The sequence below is a fragment of the Delphinus delphis genome, chromosome 6 (assembly GCF_949987515.2).
Source record: "Delphinus delphis chromosome 6, mDelDel1.2, whole genome shotgun sequence".
Taxonomy (NCBI): domain Eukaryota; kingdom Metazoa; phylum Chordata; class Mammalia; order Artiodactyla; family Delphinidae; genus Delphinus; species Delphinus delphis.
Window position 1 is genome coordinate 56,485,299 of NC_082688.1, and position 10,220 is coordinate 56,495,518.

Below are 10,220 nucleotides of genomic sequence, written 5' to 3' on the forward strand. Positions count from 1 at the left end.
TATTTCTTTCATCAGCATCGTACAGTTTTCGGAGTACAGGTCTTTTGCCTCCTTAGATAGGTTTATTCCTAGGTATTTTATTCTTTTTGATGCGATGGTAAATGGGATAGTTTCTTGAATTTCTCTTTCTGATCTTTTGTTGTTAGTGTATAGAAATGCAACAGATGTCTGTATATTAATTTTGTAGCCTGCAACTTTACCAAATTCATTGATTAGCTCTAGTCATTTTCTGGTAGCACCTTTAGGATTTTCTGTGTATGGTATCATGTCATCTGCAGACAGTGACAGTTTTACTTCTTTTCCAATTTGGATTCCTTTTATTTTCTTTTATTTTCTGATTGTCGTGGCTAGGACTTCCAGAACTATGTTGAATAAAAGTGGTGAAAGTGGACATCCTTGTCTCATTCCTGATCTTAGAGGAAATGCTTTCAGCTTTTCACCGAGTACTATGTTAGCTGTAGGTTTGTCATAAATGGGCTTTATTGTGTTGAGGTATATTCCCTCTATGCCCACTTTCTGGAGAGTTTTTATCATAAATGTGTGTTGGATTTTGTCAAAAGCTTTTTCTGCATCTGTTGAGATGATCATATGGTTTTTATTCAATTTGTTGATGTGGTGTATCACATTGATTGATTTGCAGATACTGAAAAATCCTTGCATCCTTGGGATAAATCCCACTTGATCATGGCGAATACTAGACATTTACAAAAAAACTAACGTTCGGCTTTGATCCTCTCTATTGTATTGAAGGTACAAAGGAAGAAACAGAGGACATGATTTGTAATCTGCCTTGGAGATTTGATAAGGGAACTTGGAGTTAAAGTTCATGCTTGTATCTAATTTTTAATTTGTGAGTACCAAAAAGTGAATATGCTTAAACTAATTCTAGTTAACAAAATTCTATTTTTAGCTTGCCATTTTCTGTTTCTATTTTAGCTTTGAAGAAAATTCAAAACAGAAGTCTAGGGTTTAAATCAGTTTTTCAAAACTTTGGTCACTTACTCTTGTATATTTAATACTGTATGAAATTATACTAGATTAGATATTCCTAAGTAGAATTTGAATCCTATAGCAAAAAAAAAATTTTAACCTTACTAAAACTATGGATGTACTTAGTGTATTTTGTGTCATTTTTTAGGGTTTTATTTACTAAATTGTATCCATAGTTGTTTATCATGCCATCTCTAGTGATCTGATTATTGAATGTACCATTCTTACAGACTATGAACTTGATGTCCATATCAAGTTATAAATCAAAGCTCACTGTATTCCAACCATATTGGCCTCCTTGTGTTGCTTAATCATGTAAACACGCTCCTGTTTCAGAGCTTTTGTACATGCTGTTTCCTCTGACTGGTCTGCTCCACACAGATATTCATTTGGCTTACTTTGTCTTTTGTTTTATTTCTTTATTCAAATATCACTTCGAAAGACAACTTTCTTGATCACGCTATGTAAAACAATACAGACAGACAGATACCAGGCATAGGTGTGTGTGTATATGATTGAATTCTCCCGTAGTCTAACTTATTTTTCTTTATGATACTGATTATCACCTGACATTTATTATTTTCTCTTGCCCTACTTGTATTAGTTTCTTGTTATTGCTATAACAAATTACCACAGGCTTAGTGGCTTAAATAATAGAACTTACTATTTTACACTTCTGTAGGTCAGAAATCTTATGAGTTTCACTGGGCTAAAAGCAGTGTCGGCAGGGATGTGTTCCTTTTTGGAGACTGAAGGAAAATTGACTTCCTTGCCTTTTTCAGATTTTAGGGGCCTCCCAATTCCTTGGCCTGTGGCCCGCGGCCCACTTCTCCATGTTTAAAGCCAACAAAATTGTATCTTTGACTGTTCATTTGTAGTCACATCTTCATCAGGCTCTTTCTTCTTCCCTTTTCTACTTTTCAAGGCCCCTGTGATTATATTGGGCCTATCTAGATAATCCTATTTAAAGGTCATTAACAAAGTCCCTTTTGCCATATAAGGTAACATATTCACAGGTTCCTGGGCTTAGGACATAGATGTCTTTGGGGCCTATTATTCTGCCAAGCATACCACTGGAATGTTAATGCTTTGATTTTTTTGTTGTTGTTGTTCGCTCCTGTGTGTCAGGCCCTGTTCTAAGCACTAGTTAGAATAAATGTTCAGTAAATACAATACTTCATAGAATCTGAAATTAACGGTTTTCCATATTTTAACATCTGAAATTATGATGTATCTTAAAATTGCTATTGGACTGACTAAAGTTGGGTTCTTTCAGATATTTGAGTTTACTTCTGCTAGTCACCTTGGAGTGCCATCTAACTTGAAGTTAAATTTCCTGCTTGAGCTTTTTTAAACCACACAGGTAGTATGAATTCATATCTGCAGACCACAAGGTATGCCTGTGGTTCAACTCTCAGGGGATACTTTTTCTCCTTATACCCAGGGGTAATATTGAAACACAGTCATCTTTATTTTCTGTATCTGCAGGGTGGTTTATTTGCCATTTTTCTTTAACATGAGAGAAGCCATTTGTTGTCCTAGCTTTGAGGGTCCTTCTTAGACTGCTCATCTCAGGCTTTTTTCTTGCTTGAGGTTTCATAAAATAATATATCTTATAGTTGTTAGCTTTCATTTGGTGTCCCAACTTTATTTGAGGGTTCTTCTTATACTGACCCATTGCAGGCCAGTTTCTTTTTTGGTAGTATATAAAATAGTGTATTTTTACAATTGTTTATTAGATTTCAGTGAAATAGGGTGTTTCCTGAAGGAATGAATTGACTACCTGTTTTGGTTGTGATCTATGCCTTCATTAGTTTAGTCAAGAGGAAATGGATGTAGTAAGTCTTCAACTTAAAATGATAAATGACTGGAAAAGTGATTTTAGTTTTAAGCTGTCTGATTTTGTGACTTTATTGAAGCCCATACAAGGTTTCTCTTTCCAGGTGGAGTGGAATAGCTGGCTGCAGATCAGCATTCTTACCTAGAACAACTAGAATAGCCAGATCAAGTACAGTTGTCATCTGAAAGGCAGCAGAGAAGTAAGGAGAACTACCAGGGGTATGACTCTGGAAAGGGAAGAACCTTAGGAAGCAGTTAGCTTTTTTTTTTTTAATTTATTTTATTTATTTATTTATCTATCTATTTATTTATGGCTGCATTGGGTCTTCATTGCTGAGCGCGGGCCTTCTCTAGCTGCAGCGAGCAGGGGCCACTCTTCGTTGCAGTGCGCAGACTTCTCATTGCGGTAGCCTCTCTCGTTGCAGAGCCGCAGGCTTTTGGTGCTCGGCCTGCAGTAGATGTGGCGTGTGGGCTTCAGTAGTTGTGGCATGTGGACTCTAGAGCACAGGCTCAGTGGTTGTGACGCACGGGCTTAGTTGCTCCACAGCATGTGGGATCTTGCCGGACCAGGGCTCAAACCCCTGTCTCCTGCATTGGCAGGCGGATTCTTAACTGCTGCGCCACCAGGGAAGCCTGACAGTTAGCTTTTGTAGTTGCTTTTTACCCTGGGGACTATGCTAATTATGGATACAGGGCAAACCTCACTGAACAACTGGCGGCAGTGTAGGGACAAGAAATCAGAGCTGTTGGCAGATATGTGGGATGCCTCAAGCATATAACCTGTGCTCTCTTAGGACTTTTGCCAAATACTGGGTTTTCCTAGGCAGGAGACTAAAAACATAAGTAAAAAACAAAGTGGAGTTTTTAGCAGTCTTAGAAGGCAAACATGAATTTGGGGATCCCTGGTGGAGTGGACCCACAGAATATACAACAGGCTCTTAGTTGAAAACTGTAGATGGTTAAGGCAGACAGATAGACTAAACGTTACCAAAGCTGAAAAACCAGCCTTGCCTCAGCAGAGTTGCTAATTAAAATGTTAAACCACTGTAGTATCTCTCCAGCAGAAGGAAGATTGGACCTTCTTAATGGTAAGATGATGTCTGAAGCCTCTAATGTGTTTTTTTTGACGCTTTTCTTTCTTTTTTTAAATTTATTTATTTTATTCTTTTATTTTTGGCTGCATTGGGTCTTCGTTGCTGTGCCCGGGCTTTCTCTAGTTGCGGAGAGCGGGAGCTACTCTTCGTTGTGGTGCGCGGGCTTCTCATTGTGGTGGCTTCTCTTGTTGTGGAGCATGGGCTCTAGAGCGCAGCCTCAGTAATTGTGGCACACGGGCTCAGTAGTTGTGGCTCACGGGCTCTAGAGCGCAGCCTCAGTAGTTGTGGCACACGGGCTTAGTTGCCCCGTTGCATGTGGGATCTTCCCAGACCAGGGCTCGAACCCATGTCCCCTGCATTGGCAGGTGGATTCTTAACCAGTGTGCCATCAGGGAAGCCCACCTCTAATGTTTTAAATATACTATCTACCATGGAATCAAAAATACTGTGCTACCAAAAGACAGGGCCACATAATAAAAAACCAGAAGAAGATAAACCAATAACAGAAATGGAGTCATAAGTGATCTTGATCAAATTATCAGGCAGGAACTTTAAAGTAATTATAATTAATATGCTTAAGAAAATAGTTGAAAAGATAGAGAATTTCAACTGAGAATTAGAATCTATAAAATAATCATATGGAGAATAAGAAGTGAAAAATACAGTTTCTACAACTAAGAGTTCCTTAGGTTGGTTTATCAGCAGATAAGACACAGCAGAAGATAGGATAAACTCAAAGGCAAGTCAATGAAAAATATCCAACTAAAACATTGAAAATATAATGGAAAATAATACAGAAAAGACTGTTATATATGTGGGACTTTGTGAAGAGGTGTGTTTACATCTTTTTGTAGTTCCCCAAAAGAGAGTAGGGTGAAAACTATTTGAAAATGTAATAGCTAGAATTTTCCAAAACTGATAAAAGACGTCAGTCGAAGATTGAAGTTTTGTAGTTCCTAAGCAGGATAATTAAAAAGAAAACAGTGGCATATTGCAATAAGGCTGCTGAAAACTAAAGGTAGAATCAAAGGGAAGACGGCTGAGTTTTAACCAGGAGTAGTGTAAGCTAGAAGACAGTGGAATGGCATCTGAAAACACTAACTTTAAAAGTTCTCAACTTAGAAATACATTTTTAATGAAAATATACTACAAAAATGAAACCAAAATAAAGACGTCAGACCACACCTGAGAGAATACCAACCAACAGACTTGCACTAAAAGAAATACTAAAGGGAGTTCTTTAAGCAGAAGGAAGATGATCTCAGATAGAAATAAGGAAATATAGGAAATAATTATGAACAGAGGAAGGGTAACTATTTGAGTACAAATAAACTACTGAAAAAATAAGATTAAAATATGTGTAGAATAAAATCATGATAACCATGTGAAAGATGGGATTAGTAAATGAAGCTTTGAGATTCTGACGTGATCAGGAAAGTACTGAAAGTAAAACGTAAAGCAGATTGATTTTTCAGGTTTGCATGGTGCATTCTCTAAGAACCACTAAAAATTAATAAAATATTAGCAAATTAAGAGTGGAAATAGAATAATACAAAAGAAGGCAATCAAGAGGACTAAGACAAAAAGGTAGATAAAATAGAAGACATGGTAAAATGGTAGCAACAAATATATCATCAATTATATTAACTATATATGAACTAAATATTATAAAGACAAAGATCAACAGACTAGATTAAAATAAAAACAAAACTCTTAGGCTACTTATAAGAAAATCTCCTTAAATATGAAATCACAGAAGTTGAAAATATAAGGATGGATGGGATTCTAGGAAGAGGGCAACAGCATAGATTTTAATCTTCCTAGATATCCTTATAAAAACAAATAGAACGAAAAGATCTAATCCAAAAATTAAGGGCAGTATCTACAGACATTTAGGGTGATGTGGTATCTCCCACAAACACCAAGATAGCTGCTGAGATAAACAACTGAAAGCTACAAGACCTGTGCGGTATTGGTAACTATTACAAGAGGAAGAAGAGCGTAACAGGATATATGATTGACCCAAGAACTCCAAAATAGTAAGTTACCTCAGCAACCTATCTCACCTGAGAGTAGCAGCTATGGTGGCCATCTTTTAAGATGACCCCCAATAATTCCTTCTTCCTGGTACTCAACAACATAGTTCCCTCCCACATTTTATTAGGGTTGCTCTTTGTGACCAGTAGAATATGGCAGAAGTGATGGTATACCACTTCTGAGATTGGGTTATGGAAGCTTCCATTTTGGGCTCTCTCAGATCACTTCCTCTGGTGGAAGCCAGCTGTTATGTTGTGAGAATTCAGACAGCCCGTTGGTCTTCCCCGAGTTGAGCCTTTAGATGAGACTGTAGGTCTGGTCAACAGCTTGACTGAAACCTCAAGAAAGATCATGAGCCAGAACTACCCAGCTAAGCTGCTTCCAAATTGCTGATCCACAGAAACTGAGGTAATTTTTGTTTTAAACTGCTAGTTTTGTGGTGACTTGTTATGTAATAATAGTTAACTAATACAGCAGCTGAAGCCAGAAATGGGTATGCACCCCAGTTTGGATGAGTATATGCAGTTTGCAGTAAGGTCTGAAGAGATTAGAGCCCTATGAACTCTCAAAATTAGTCAGCTAAAGTTCCATTCCAGGACAAAGTCCCATATTGAGAATAAACTACTAGGAATGCAGTCCAAATTGAGTAGGACAGGAACAGTAAAGACAAAGGAAAAAAGGGTCCAGTTAAAAATAGGGCAGGGGAATAGAGCCAGGAGATACCAAAAGGAAGTTTCTATAGCGTCATTTTTTAAATTAATTTTTGAGGCAAAATTTACTTAAAGCAATATGTACCGTATAAAGCCACCACTGTAATCAAGATATAGAACCTTTTCATTACCCCCCACCAAAAGTCCCTGTGGGCTCCATCAGAGTCACAATTACTACTACAACCCTCAACCTTGGCCTCAAACTACTGATCTGCTTTCTATCAGATTAGATTTTAGCTGCCGTAGTTTTGAATGCTTCTCCAAAAAGCAACAACAACAAAACTGAGTTATGTGGAGCTCTGTGGCTGTGATCTAGCAAACCTAATTGAAGTTATACCCTCTAAAGGGTCAAGAAAATTTTATAAAAACAAGCAAAAGAAAAACATTGATGTGAAATCCATACAAAATTAGAAGAAAAAGAAAAAATAAGGAACCAGGATAACACCCTTACAAGGAAAACATCCCAGAAAGACATCCATGAGTCAAGAAAAGGTAAGCCAAGAATTTTAAGTCTAGCCAAACTGGCCTTCAGTATAAAGGCTGGAGACAAGCTGTCATTAACTTGTAAGAACTAGGGGAGGAATTGTTCTCATGAACCCTTCTTGGGAAATCTTGTAGAGAACTAGTTTCAGACCATCAAGATGACTGTAGGCAATTTGACATAGAGTAGTGATAAACATTAAAAATATCTCTGCATCTAGAACTGGGACTAGAGGGAGGTACATAAAGGAGAAAGTGTAGTATGTAATGGTTTTATGGTCTGACACTGTAGATATAACTGTAAGACATGGCAGAAATACACAAAGAAATTTTAAAGTATTTTCTGTAGTCATAATGACAACTGGTGAAAATGTCATATGTAATGTGGGGTAAAGCAAAGAAGTACTTGTAGCATTCTAATTTAGGCATCCCTGGTGTCTTTGAGAACTAGGATTTTCTGATTGTGGGGGAAAGGAGAAAGAGAAATAATTGCCTTGTCAAAAGCAGACTTATCCTTTAGTCCTGAATTTGAACAGAAAGTGTTTGCATGAACTCATGAGGTATCTTGTACGTGTATTAATGTGTATGTCTAAATTTTGTAGCTTGGTCTAGAAATAGTGATCAATCCAGTTTTAGAAAGCTTTTCTAGTGCCTAAATTGTGGTCTTAAAATAACCATTTCCACCTAAAAGAAACTAGGCTTCCTTGGAGATAAGACTACAGGCTGGGGGGGCGGTCGGGGGTCGGAAGCTGGGGCCAATTGAGAGTAGCATCTACATACTCTACCGAATGTAAAATAGATAGCTAGTGGAAAGCAGCAGCATAGCACAGGGAAATCAGCTCGGTGCTTTGCGATGACCTAGAGAGGTGGGATGGGGAGGGTGGGAGGGAGGGGATATGGGGATATATGTATGCATATGGCTGATTCACTTTGAAACTAATACAGTATTGTAATACTAACACAGTAGTGTAAAGCAATTACACTCCAATAAAGATCTATTAAAAAAATAAAGACACCGGGTGGGGGCAGAAAATGTACAAGATGAACTGAGAACAAAAATCTTGTCTTGCACATAACAAGGAAGCCCACAAAGATTGCTAAATTCTTGTCAGAAAGATTTGAGAATCAGCTGGAATATCCCATTGGCCAAAGATGAGGCGATTTGAACATCAATAAGGAAAATATCTAGCGTGGATTGAAACACCTCAAATACGTGAACTCCTAGTTACATAGAAACTCATCAGTCAACTACATAGAATGTTTGAGAACTATGTTTTTTAAACTGCTAAAGAAAGCATTTCATCTATATTTGTTATATGAGCTATACCACTGAGTCACCAAGTAATTGATGAGCTCAGGTTTCTCTTTATGGAATTATTCCAGCAAATAAGTAAAAAAGGAATGAAAGAACTAGAATACCAACATTTTCCAATTCCCAGTGAATTAATCTAGGCATTGAGCATCTATGGCTGCTGTAGGAAAAGACAACTAAATAATTAGGTGCTTACTGATGAAAATAGACCTATAGACAGTTTTACCCAAAAAATGAACCTGGATTTGAGTAAACATTTAGAGCAAGGGTCAGCAGTTTTGTTCTATAAAGGGACAGATAGTAAATAGTTTAACCTTTGGCCGCCAGATGGTCTGTCGCAATTCAACTCTGCTGTTATAGCGTGAAACCAGCCATGGAGAATACATAAACGAATAGGCATAGTTGTGTTCCAGTAAAACTTTATTGTTAAAAACAGGCATCAAACCAAGGGTTTTCAGCCTTTACTCCAGATCCAACTACTGATTTACTGGAAATATAAATGACAGAAAAAACTAAAGTACACTTTGGGAATGCAGGTATCAAAATCGAGACCATGGGAAACTCTATAGGACAAATGGTGGGGCTTCTTCAACAAATTATAAGGAAAAATATTGGGAATTTAGTTTTTGAAACACAAAACTATATCATATACTTAGGCAGACAGGTGAGAAGATTGAAGAAAATTAAGGTAAATATAACTCATGGGAGGGAGTGAAGAGGTTGTGACTGGGAGGGAGGACATGAACTACTGAGGTAGTTGACAGTCCTATCTCTTGTCATGGCTGATTACAAGGATGTGTACCTTATAATTGGCTAAACCATACATTTATCTATAAATTTTCTGCATTTGACATTAAAAGTTTTAAAAGGTGAAATGATTGAAAAAGTCACCAAGCAAATGGTAATCAAAAAAACCAAAGGTACACTTTTGATACAAAATGCATTACTAGAGATACAAAGACATTTCATAAGATTTAAGGATCCTTAATCTGTATGTACCCAATAATATATCTTCAAAAATACAAAGCAAAAGTTGATAAATTAAAAGAATTATACAAATCCACAGTCACAGCAAGAAACTTTGAAGAAGTATATGCAAACAGCTATAAACGTGGCTATGAAAAATATGGCTTAGTATTTGAAAGACTTTTCTTTGTAATAAGAGGTCATCTATTTACCCAGAAACTTGCCATATTTATTGGAAATATGTTTAAATCTTTCATTTTAATTGGGAGTATCATTTTACCTAGTCTTTAAGTTAAATTAAATTTACAAGATAGCTATCTTCTCACCAGATGATCTGAGTCTTGAATTTTTTTTCCTGATATTAAAAGTGACACTTAACTTCAAATATTAATCATTGGACTTTTCCTACTGCTGGAAGCAATAACTCAGTGATTAGAATAGCTGTAATCCCCATTTGTAAATAGGAAGTGTTCAGCGAGTTTCCAAACTGACTTTTAATTACTATTTGTGTGTGATTTAGATTTTGCTGGCAGAGGTTAACCTTTCTTCCTTTTTTAAACAGGGGTTCTGAAGGAAAATTAAATGACTGTCAGATAAGATTCATAAATGAAATCTTCAAGATCGAGAAACCTGGAGCCCATCCTCTTTCATTGGCAGATGGAAAGTTTTTAAGTATGGATTTTTCTTACGGGCTGAGACTGCATTTATTGTTCATGATTGCCATTTTAACTGGCCAGGGAATAACTTTTGAGAAAGTATAAAATTGTAGACCATACAAATTTATTTTCAAGA

General features: G+C 36.8%; 1 protein-coding gene across 1 annotated transcript in view; it reads left to right on the forward strand.

The window, feature by feature from the left end:
- UHRF2 (ubiquitin like with PHD and ring finger domains 2) overlaps positions 1 to 10,220 on the forward strand; it is a 74,110-nt gene that overhangs the window by 39,810 nt on the left and 24,080 nt on the right. The window contains exon 5 of the mRNA XM_060015347.1: positions 9,991 to 10,183. Coding sequence (XP_059871330.1) covers positions 9,991 to 10,183 — 193 coding nt within the window. The remainder of the gene's footprint in view (positions 1 to 9,990; positions 10,184 to 10,220) is intronic.